Here is a 12,542-nt window from a genome sequence, read left to right as displayed (position 1 = left end):
AGATATTGTGAGTGATAGAAACTCACGGTTTACAGGCAGATTTTGGACTGCCTTTTGTTTGGAATGTTTGGTTCCGAACTAAAGTTTTCTACTGGCAATCACCCCCAAACCGATGGTCAGACGGAGAGGATAAATGCATTGTTAGAAGAGTACTTGCGTCATTATGTGACAGCAGGTCAGGAAAATTGGGTGGCGTTGATGGATACAGCCCAATTTTGTTACAATTTGCACAAGAGTTCAGCTACAGAGCTGAGTCTTTTCGAGTTAGCTACAGGCCAGCAGCCATTAACCCCTCATGAGCTGCCAAAGGCTAAGAAGCAAGGTTCCTGCCCAGCAGCTTATCGTTATGCAAGGTCAAAAACGGAGATGACTAAGAAAGAGCGTGATAGTTTGGCTAAAGCGCAAAGACGAATGAAGAAGTATGATGATTTGCATCACAGAGATGTAGAGTTTGAGGTGGGAGATATGGTGTTGTTAAAGCTAACTCCCCAAATTTGGAAGAAGATTTCTAGCAAGACAGTGCATAGAGGACTAATTCCAAGATATGATGGTCCCTTTGAAGTGATGAAAAGAATTGGTAAGGTGGCTTACAGACTGAAGTTGTCGGAAAGGTTGAAAGTGCACCCCTATTTTCATGTCAGCTTTCTAAAGAAGTATCATCCTGATTTGCTGGACACTTCGAGACGACAAGCGAAGCGTGCACCACCAGTGATCAGATCACAATTCGAGAAGCAAGTTGAGGTTATACTTGCTAATCAAGTGATGGGGCAAATCAAGAAGAATAGGAGGACTTACTATCTAGTTAAGTGGCAAGGGTTGCCAGACTTCAAAGCTTCTTGGGAGAAGGATACTACATTGTGGAAATTTGAAGAACAAATTCAGGCCTACCTGCAGCATAAGGAATCGACGAGGGCGTCGAGTTCAGCTGTTGTGGGAGGTCTATAACGGTGCTGTCAAGTGGCCAAGTAATGATGCATAATAATGGTAAATCACCAGTGGCTTGGACAAAGTGTCAGAGATGCAAGTATTCCGTCGTAATGGTGCAATGTGAAGCTATAATAGAGCAACGAGGCCATAATAGCGGTACTCAGTACAAGTGCATGTCTGAGTTGCAGCAAGAGAAATGCATGTGCCAAATAGGGTTTGGACATGTCCAAGGATGCGAGATTAGCATCAAGAGATGCCAAATGAGTTTGGCATGTTACCTGTATGTAGGGGCGTATAGGCATGCAATCAAGACTTTCATTAGCACACTTGCATCATTGTCATAATGGTGCACAGCCGTGATGGCGCAATATTTGGCTGGAAGATGCGTCATCATGCAACGAGGCAAGATGACATGTGCAGGGCACATGGCCTCGACGGTTTAGAGTTGGTTACACGAGAGTGGGTTTATTTTATGCTTTCTAACTGATAGGAAGGTATCGTTTGTCTAGTAAAACGGTTTGGCAAAGGTTGGCATAGTTAGCTAACTGTCACATGTAAAGTAAATCTGTAACTGCTTGCAGTTGGTTGTAAATAGCTTTTGTAAGGCTATAAAATCCTGATCTTGTGAAGGGATTGGGTAATCCGGAACAAGAAGAGTTTGTAACCCTAAGTGTGCAATAAATAAAAGGCTAAGGCCTGATTTAGAGAAAAGTTTTGTTGGTGCATATTCCCCTTTGGTTTTGGCTTATTGTTTGTGCATCAAGAGGAGTGTGTGCATTGGATTGAAGGCTTGAAAGGTTTGTGAGCAGAACCTCTGTTTAGTATGGGATAAATGGAGGTTTAGTCAAGAAGTTGAAGTATTGGCTAAGTGCGAGTTGGCTGAAAATTGTGCTGTGGAGAATGGTTTGCCATTGTCGAATTGGCTGTTGCATTTGAGTGCTGCAGACCTGTGACAGGTCACACCTCCAAATGCCAGGTCGCGCACCATGACATTGTCGCAGAAAATTGCTGAGGCATTTGGAGGTGTGACAGTGCGGGTATCAGAGCTGTGTTTGGTACACAATTCAAGTGTATTTGTTGGATAATACACTAGCAATTCTTTCTCTCTTAAGCAAATTTCCGTAAGCAAGTAAGTGGCGTGTTATTTTCAGAGTATTGCATTAGAAATGAGTTCTAATGGCATGATGATCGAAGAAGAACTACCGGGTACGTTCGATCATCTTGAGGAATATGGTGATCTTGGTGATATGACCATTGATTTCGGTGCAGATGGCATTAATATCCCTCTTATTTATGAAGATAAAGGAAGGCTAGATATACTTGAAGGAAGAACATCAGATTGGTTTAAAGAAATTGACGGAAGGGTAGGTGCAGTCGAGGACAAGGTGTCTGATGCAACCTTGTTGAATTGCGAAGCCAATGCTGAAGTGACTGAATTGAAGGTGCAATTCAGTGACATAAAGACCATACTAACAAGCCATGCGAAGCAAATGTCAGAGGAAGTGGCAGGCATTCGTGGGTTAATCAATAACGTCATGATTGCAGGGGAAAACGTGCATGGAGAAAGCTCAAGTCGAGACTCCGAGCCAAGAATTTACGCAGGTTCCAGAAATGCTAGAGAAATTGAGAATTTCTTGTATGACGTTGAGGCATACTTTGAGGCGAATGGAACTAGGAAAGAGCAAAAAGTAACTCTCGCAGGCAATTACCTTGGTGGTGATGCAAAGGTTTGGTGGAGAACTATGCTGCAAGAAGATGAAGTTGCTGGTTATGCCAATCCTATGTCATGGAATGACATGAAAGATGGACTGAGATGTCAGTTCTGGCCGAGCAATGGTGCTTGGCATGCAAGAGAAAGTTTACGTAGGCTACAAATGACGGGTACACCACAGGCCTATGCTGAAACTTCTTTGCATTGGTGCAAGAGACGCGTGGTATGAGTGAAGAAGATCAGATGTTCCAATTTCTGGCTGGCGCAAGTTCAAGTGTGATTGCTGAACTTAAGAAGCGCAAAGTGCAGAGTATCCAGATGGCTATGCAGAAGGTAAGAGAGCTTGCCAATAGCACAACGACTGAAGATGTGCAAAGCTGCGAAGGAAAAGCCAAAGGGAAGGAAAAATATGTTGGAAATAAGCGTAAGCATGAACCTAAGAAAGAGGAACTACTCCCTTCAGCCCGGAAGTATAGGGGATGTTTCATTTGCAAAGGTTTGCATTTCGCTAGAAGCTGTCCACTCAAGGCGCAACTCAAGGCATCAGTTGGGGATGATTATGGGGATCATTCCAGCAAGACTCGTGAAGGACGGAGTGAAGGTTCAAGGAAGATACCTCGTAGCGAGATTGTCGCTCACTTCGACAAAAGAAACTAAGCTAAAAATAAGTAAGTGTTGTTGTCTCCAATTGCAGCACTTTGATGCCAAAACAGGAGTGTTTTTGGCCTTGTTTTACGTAGATTGAGTTGTTAGTTGTTGCAAACTTTGTGTGTAAGAGTTTGGTTGTACAAACTTTTATTTGAGTCCTCAAGTTTGTATATACTTTGCTTTGGTGTAAGCAAATTGCTTTGTTAATGAATTTTTAGCTTTCCAAAAGTGATCAAGTGGATCAATCATGTAATGGTACATGGTATTGTCATGTAAGAGCAGTAATGAATGAAGGTGTTTTCGTTTATAAAGTTTTACCTCTTTATTTACGATGTAAAGATAGTTCATTGGGGAGATACTGCAAGTAGCATACTAAGCCTAACCTATGCAATGACAAGACAAGTTGAAAGCTAATGAGAAAAGCATAGGACAGGGGTCCTAGTTGATGTAGAAATGATGTTGCTGTTTGGGAGATTGCAAAATAGCACGACAGCAGATGGGCGGCGACAGTGCAAGCAATACAACAAGTTAGAAATCATTTTTTCAACAAGCATGAGTTGAGTTGAACTCATGGCCTTAGAGAAAGATACACACTTTCCAGGCGAGTAGCAATGCAGTTCAAAGAAGTATTTGAAGACATATTGGCTTTGAAGGAATGGCATATGGACAGCTAAAGGGTTAGCTAATGATATGTCCAAGAGATAGTTAGTCACAATTTTAAATGGGCTGTGCGACTCAATAATTTTGCCGCATGAAAGTTGAGCAAAAAAAACTTGTCATTCGAGTACGAGTGTGCAACATGACATAAGTATAAAGAGTTTATACTTGATGACCACATTCAGAGAAATGAGTTCTTGAATGAAGTTTGCATAATCAGAGTTTGGCAAGGCATGAAGTATGGAATATGGGTGTCTTATGAAATGACAACCCATATTTACTTTGTGACGTGCTTGATCAGGATCGCGGAGAACAACAGTTCAAGGGAGGGTTGTCAGCAAAATTGATTGAAAACGAAGCCAAGTCGTTTATAAGTCCTTATCATGTTGAGTATGATAAAAGGCGAAGTCGGAAGACGATGGCAATGATCATATTGATCAAGGTGGGAAAGAATCATCCGGTACGTACACTTAGGCGCAAATGATTCAAGGAGAAATTCAAGCTAAAGCATGGAAGTCTAAAGAAGAATTTCATGTTTGCATTTGGGTATTGATGCATGATTTGAGTAGCAGCATAAGCGTAGTGCACGACGCCGAGTAGTGGCTCAAATATATGAGATCACTGGCAAAGCAGTAAAGCTAAGTGATGGCATGTGGTACTAGGCATAAAAGTTTAGGCAAGAAGAAAGGCAAAATAAGTTTGCTGAAATTCTGAGAGTGGCTCAAAAGTGTACAAGGCCGAAGAACAAGTATATCGGGTATACTTGGTTGCGTTCAACGAGGACGTTGAACGGATTAGGTGGGGGAGTTCTATGAAGGTATTGCAAGTGATGCATAATGATTGTGCGTTACAGGGTTGCGGTATTGCAAGTGATGCATAATGATTGTGCGTTACAGAGTTGCAGGCCAAGTCAGTACTCCACCGTAATGGCGCAATGAGAAGATATAATAGCGCAACGCAAGCCATAATAGCGGTATTACGGTATAGATTGGCAAGTGTCGAGAATGGCATAAACCCACAGGGCCAATGTAGTGCAAGTGCAACACTACATTGTAAATATATTTGGCTAATGAATGAAGCTTATTGGCCGATACAATGAAGCTTCATTGAGGAAAGGCAAGACGAGGCCAAAGTAACAGATGGAACATGCAATGTTGGCATAGATGCATATCCATGGAATTGAGTTGTCCCAAACTCAAGGATGATGCAAGAAGAGTGGAATAGACTAAGAGTTAGTCTATGCATTAGTTCAAGGCAGGGCCAAAGTCTGAACAATGCAGACAAGTTGGCAATGCAAGAGTTGCATTGTTGTTGTCAAGCTAATTGGCATAGTGAAGCATAAATGGCGCATGAGTAACTAGAGTGAGCTTAAGGAGTTGGCCCCGATGTTTGAAGCTTAAGAATTGTTCGTGCATGAGTTTAGAATGATAAGCATGCAGGGCCAAGAGGGCTGGACGTTGGCGCGAGGCAGAATTCAGTATGCCAAAATAAGTGGTGCAATATGGCTCAAGTGACGGTTGCAAGTCAGTTACGAGTTTCACAAGCATGCCAATGATGCGTGATGAAGAGGAGCGGTTATAAAGAAGTTTATAAGCGTGGGAGAAGAGTTCTAACTGCTGGAGAACAGGTGTTGGACGATTGGAAAGAGTTAAAGGAGAACTGGTCAGTTGGCACAGTTCTTGGCGGTTACAGAACTGCTTTATGGGACAGATGGCTGTCCCATGCGTGTGCAAACGGTTGTGCACGGTTTGGCCAAGTAAAACTGCTGTATAAATAGTCCTAAGGTTGGGAAAATTCGGCAGGCTTGCATAGAGACCATATGTGAGAGTGAGGTTGCATATGTGAGTGAATAGGAGAGTTTTTGTAAGACTAAGGCTTAGTTCAAAGGTGAACAGGTCTGTGTAAGTCCCCAAGTGGGCAAGTTTTTTATTTCTTCCCTTTGATGCAATAAAATGAAGTGATTGTGTCATGTTCTAAGTGTTCTTGGTTGGTTGATTGTTGTTGGTAAAGTATGGCAAAGATTGAATGTATTATGGGGTGCATTTGATGAGTTTAAGTGAAGAGAAAGAAGGCTAAAGACTTCCGCTGATAAACCTGAAGAGTTAGCTGTTTATATTGGTGCAAACTTATAAGGCTGAAGTGCAATTGGATGAAGCTATTCACAGAACCATTTGTACGGCCGGGTTACACTATCGCAGAAAATTGTTGAGGCATTTGGAGGTGTGACAATGACACAAACTTGGCCTACATCGTCAGAGTCATCATCCACTTGGTCACAAACTTGGCCTACATCGTCCCATCATTATAAAATATTATTTCTATAAACTCAAAGGGTAGGAACAGAATTTATGCCAAACTGATTGTACATCCTAAGAAATTCATGTCAAAAATTTATGCTCAACTGATTGCTACAATCCCATACAAATTTATAAAGCTAATGTTAATCTATATTAATTTACTATTCCCTAACATGTATACAAGTTAATAGGAGCCTGTTTGAAAAGACTGTCATATCCATACATTTCTGTTTCCATTTGTTTGTTGAGGTTTCAGGAAACAAGATTCATTTTTGTAAGCAAACCAGAAACTTGGTCCGAAATCCCGGTCAATCAATTTATAATGCAACAAGTCCCCGCAGCAAAAACAGTTGAGATGGGAGTTAATACAATGCGGGCCGAAGTCACCCTCCATGGCAACTATCAAAGCCAATCCCTAATTGGTCGTTCAATCCCAACCCCAGCCAGCCTCCAGAACGACTAGCATATTGGCCAACTATCATCCAACTTTTCTCTGACTGTCATTTAAAGTGACACTTAAATACCCTTACATTTATTCATTAAATACTCAAACACCACTCTCATTGTGATCAACACTGCAAAGTTGGAATGAATTTCCAACAATTTAGAATTCATGAAAAGCTTTAAGTTTGGGCGTGGGAGAGAGAAGAGATGAGAGGTAGGCATCCTCTTCAAAGAAACCGAACATTTATTTGTTTTTTCTATAAAGTCAAAAGCCCAACTATCTTGAAAGTCAACCACCTTACACGCGTTGTTTATTGACAACAAGTTCCCACAATCAAACTCCCCAGTCCCCATGCTACCAAATGAAAGAAAAAACTCCCCACCATAAACGTGTGGATAAAGAAACCTCATCTTACAGGTCAAGTGATTTGAAACAGGATAATTATGTGCCAGTGCCACGCCAAAATTTGAAATGCGGTTCCAAAGCAAGCAAAAATAAGGAATATAGGTCTGCCCTCCAAATAAGGGAATTGAAGAAGAAGAAGATCCCAACCACTAGGACCACTACACTCCTTAACTAGTAAAGATTTTCTTATGCCAGAACTAGGCCATGCTCTCATTTTTCATTCATCAAGTAAAAGGAGTGGAGCAAAAGAATACTAGTATTACAAGTAGTAAATGCCACAAAACATTTAGTGAGATGATGATGGGACAAGTAAGGCAATTTCCAAGTAGAGTGCAACACATACTGCATAGTGGCATTTTTATAAATTTACCAAGCTTTATAGGCATTTGTTTGTCCCAACTTCTATAAAGCCCCCTTGATCCTTTCTCACATTCACTGCAACAACTACACCAGGCTTCCTTACTTCAAGTATTAACAACACAAAAAGAAGAAGAAGAAGAAGAAGAAGAAACAAAATGGCTGGTAAATCTTTGCCTTTCGAATCCCTTTTATCATTTTTTTCAAGAATACTTCTAAGAAGGTTAAGAAAATCACCACATCTTCATAGAAAGGTGAGTATTAACACTACACAAGCAAAGTTAAGGAAATATCCTTCACTAAGTCAAAGATCTGTTGATCAAGTTGTATCCAAGAACCAAACTTTGATCTTTGATATGGAAGGATCACTATTGAAATCTTCATCAATGTTTCCTTACTTCATGTTAGTAGCATTTGAAGCTAGTGGTATATTCAGGGCACTGCTTTTGTTACTAATGTACCCTATCATGTGTTTAGTTGATGAAGAAATGAGTCTATCAATCATGGTTATGGTTTGTTTCTTTGGTATTAAAGAAAAAAGCTTCAGAGCTGGTAGAGCTGTTTTACCCAAGTTTTTCTTAGAAGATGTTGGACTTGAAGGGTTTGGTGTTTTAATGAGAGGAGGTAAAAAAGTGGGTGTTAGTGATTTCCCAAGAGTAATGGTGGAAAGTTTTCTTAAAGAGTATTTGGAGATCGATGTTGTTGTTGGCAGAGAGTTGAAAACTTTCTATGGGTATTATCTTGGTTTAATGCAAGATAAGAAGAAATCCAGTGGTCTTGTTTTTGATGAAATCTTTGGTACTCATGAAGATAGATTGATGATGGGCAACAATGTTATTGGCATTGGAAGTTTCAATAAACCTATGGATCATCACTTGTTCTCTCATTGCAAGGTATACATTCATAATCATCCCCTAGCTAGCACTCTGCATTTTCTTTCTTTTCAATTCTAACTACAAAGTCTAAAAAGTTATTTTTCAACATGTGGGTATGTTCTTCTTAGTGTTTATAGGGTTCAATTTCAGGTCACTCTCTGGATTGATACTATCTTTACTATTTTTAAGTGATTGGTACTTAAATGTTAGTATTAGGTGCTGATTTCTCTCCCATTTTAAATGCTCTTACCTACAATGTGAATTGTTGTTGGTTTGAATCAGGATATCTACTATGTGAGTGAAGCAGACAAGAGGAGCTGGCAATATCTGACAAGGGATAAATACCCAAAGCCTCTTATTTTCCATGATGGTAGATTGGTTCTCAAACCTACCCCACTTAATTCCTTAGCTGTATTCATGTGGGATCCATTTGGTTTCTTCCTTGCTATAATCAGAGGCATCATTGGTGTTGCATTACCCTATAGGGTTGGAGGTCCTCTTTTAGCCCTTCTTGGTTTGAGACTTAACTTATCAAGACCAAATTCAATGCCATCTTCAACCACCAACAACAATCAAAATGGTCAACAGCAGAAGAAGAAAAAAGGTGTTCTTTATGTGTGCAACCATAGAACTTTACTAGACCCACTTTACTTATCAGCAGCATTATGTACACCCATAACTGCTATTACATACAGCTTAAGTAGACTATCTGAAATTTTGTCACCCATCAAGACAGTGAGATTTACGAGAGACAGGGTTAAAGATGCAAATATGATGGAAAAATTATTAAGTCAAGGTGATCTCATTGTTTGCCCTGAAGGTACTACATGCAGAGAGCCATATCTACTTAGATTCAGTCCTCTATTTGCTGAAATGAGTGATCAAATTGTACCTGTTGCTATGGATGCTCATGTTAGTATGTTCTATGGAACTACTGCTGGTGGTCTGAAATGTTTAGACCCACTTTTCTTCTTGATGAACCCGCATCCATATTACACTGTCCGGTTACTCGACACAGTTGCCGGTGCATCATCGCCGTTATCACTGTCGACCTGCAAGAATCAAAATGCTGAACATGAAGCATCAAAATTTAAAATAGCTAACCATGTTCAGGAGGAACTTGGTAAAGCATTAGGGTTCGAATGTACTAAACTTACTAGAAAAGATAAGTACTTGATATTGGCAGGGAATGAAGGAATAGTCAAACATCAATGACATTGGATTCTGGATGGTGGTGATAATTTTCAGTACATATAAACAATCAACATGATCATCTTCTTGACTGGAAGGACCCATCGTTTTTAGCCGCCGGATTCGTTTCCTAATTTGGGGCTTCCAATTTTACAGTCACTGACTATTATGTGTTCCCCATGTTGATATACAGAGTCTCAACTCTCAACATATAAATGTAATAGGAGTATTATCTTTTTTGGCTCCATGCATACGATCACTTGCTATTACTGGATTCAATTGCTTGTGTACTCTATCCATATTACTGTTGATTTATCTAATGGCTTGTTGTCCATTTTGTGAACGAACCTACATTGTATGCCTAACCAAGTTTGCGCAGTTGCATCTTTCTTATAGACACAGAAAAGAAAACTGAGAGTAGCCTAGTTAACAGACAATTAGCGGGAAAACTGAGAGTAACACAATTTTAACAATCTACGTACGTTGTTAAAAATTTGCTTTGACACACTTCAATCAACTAAAGGGAAACTAACTGAAAAAAATTGAAGGCCTTAATCCTTAATTAATAGTGAACGCCTTAAACCCCACATACCTGTATGGAGGCATCATGAAGAGGCTGAATTACCGGCAAAACCACCACCTATGTCACTAACTGAACACGTTCATTGTTTTCCTTCATGTGAACAGCAAGCACCTACAAAACGATAGGATTCAAGTCATATTAACTAGCTTAGATTTCACTGTACTATTCAGCTTCGGTCACCCAGTAGTTTTCAGTTCTTGATCTGCTTTATTAACTTCCTTTGGGAAGAGAAAAATAACACCTTTTGCTAAACCTTATTGGTTTAGACCTTTTACCACCACATCTAGTTCATAATCAAATCAATACCCAAAACGATGCTACCAATCTAAACGAATTCCACTTATCCCATTGAACAAAATGGTCAAGTTTAGAGATTTATGATTGTAGTTTATCAGTGGGTAGATCTTACTTTGATGTATACAGAGTTAAAGACGTGAACTATTTCTTCTATAATGTGGCTGCAAATAGAGTCACCTGAGATCCTGAACTTCTTAATGTCTTCTATGATCTGAATCAGTATTTTTTTCACCGAACTGTCTGCTGCTGTTAGTTGTGTAATTTGTAAACAATAAGAATCTCGAGAAAAACGCAAATAAATGCAACATATGATAAAAGCAAATGTACCTCCCAAAGAGTATCCTTGCCATTCTCCACATTTCCAAATACAAAATCTGTCAGTTTTTAAACAAATAGAAAAGGGGTTGCAAAAGCAATTGCTGATCCTGTTGAAATATATTCCCCATATATAAGATATCAAGGTAACCGTACATGAAGAGAAGATACCGAGGTATCCGTGCAATGTCCATGAAGAGAAGATATTAGAAGATAATTACAGATTACAAGATCAAAATTATTAAATGTAATCTTTATATTTTCCTAAATATTTACCTAGTCAAGATATTTTAGTTAAGGTATTATCTTCTTAGGTTTAGTCATATTACACTATAAATAAGAGCGTGAATGTAAATGTAAAGTTATCCCAGAATTATCAAACTCTGGAGATCAATCAAATTCGCCCTTCGGGGTTCTATCAGTGGACGTAGGCGTTAGTGCCGAACCACTTTAAACATTGTCTTCTTTGATTTCTGTTTTCTGATCTATGAACCCTCGATACCCATAATTTATTATGGTATCAGAGCGGGGAGATCCGCTCGAATCGATTCCGCTACAAAATTAAAATCTTCGTTTTTCACATCTAAGCATCTCTTTTGTTTTGAGTTTGATGTTTACATGGTGCTTGATATTCTTTCTATTTGTGGTGTTACAAACTATTCAACCACACATTAATATTGGCTCTCATCTATAACCGTGACTAATGGGAATCCGTTAAGTCAAATGAGTTATTTTTGGTATTTTTGGTTGTTACTGGTTGTCAAACCATTTTTTTTTTAATCTTTTGTTACTGGTTGTTATCAACCACGACTCCATCAATCTATCATGCTCTTGTCCCATATTTTTTTTGGGGATATATTAAGGGTTGATTCATTAACTCACGATCCATTTATCATGGGTTTCTTTAAAATCTTTCGAAATCAGTTTTCAGTCACGAAAACTCATCTAATGTATCTACATTTTGATCATTATCCAAGATCCTCAAGATATTACAATTCGCTGCTTGCTCTGATTTTATGAGCCAATATTCCTTAAATAAAAGATGTATGTATCACGTCTCAACTCTTTCCATATTTTCTGAGAAATATTCATCCGATTCCGAAATATCATTCCATTTTCGAGAATATCTCATTTCTTGTAAAAATATTCACCAATATCGTTTGGGATATATTTATCACAATTTAGAATCCATTAATCACTATATGGATCTAACACCAAGATCGAAATCGCTATCGTCTGGTCGATGATATAATATATCTCTTTTAGATCTTTATCCAAGATCTTATTTTAACATCAACAAAATATCTATCAACATTTCTTGCCATTATTCACCGCAAGATTTTCTTTTTATCTCTCAAAAGTAAAAACTCAAAACTAAACTCTCTGCTATTATTTAACATCTGCAGTTATCACTATTAATACTGCTATAATTGGTATTCTCCTACCAAGTGATCAAATATATGTGTTTGCATTGACATTGATCGTCTATACCATCTGAAAGGTCGAGTTTGCTCACGTAAATCGACTTTCCATTCATTACATCTCTATAAATCATCTGATCATCAAAGATGATTTATTATTAATCGCCTATCTAAAGTCTATCATTTGAGAACATCTTGAGTTTCTCAAATGTCCGACTACCTAAAGTCTGTTAAGGTGAAAGCAAAACTCATATCGCTTTCTTCAACATACTCCTTAGTGGTCCTTCACCTTGCTGCATCTTTGGTTTAAGAAAATCTGTCACAAGATTTTTTATGCGTCTCCAATCAAGATCGGTTCATCTTAGCTTCCGAATCTTTCCAAATGGGTTGTTTTACCATTTTGTGTTCACTTT

The 12,542-nt window shown here is 38.9% G+C and overlaps 1 protein-coding gene across 1 annotated transcript; it reads left to right on the top strand.

Moving 5' to 3' along the window:
* The first annotated feature begins 7,605 nt into the window (after positions 1–7,605).
* LOC113328218 (probable glycerol-3-phosphate acyltransferase 3) lies at positions 7,606–9,537 on the top strand. The gene is made up of 2 exons (XM_026575322.1): positions 7,606–8,340; positions 8,605–9,537. The coding sequence occupies exons 1-2, from the start codon at positions 7,606–7,608 to the stop codon at positions 9,535–9,537; spliced, it is 1,668 nt and encodes a 555-aa protein (XP_026431107.1).
* The last annotated feature ends 3,005 nt before the right edge of the window (positions 9,538–12,542 follow it).

This window comes from Papaver somniferum, chromosome 1 (genome assembly GCF_003573695.1).
Source record: "Papaver somniferum cultivar HN1 chromosome 1, ASM357369v1, whole genome shotgun sequence".
In the NCBI taxonomy this organism is placed as follows: Eukaryota; Viridiplantae; Streptophyta; class Magnoliopsida; order Ranunculales; family Papaveraceae; genus Papaver; species Papaver somniferum.
This window is presented reverse-complemented; position numbering and strand designations above follow the sequence as displayed.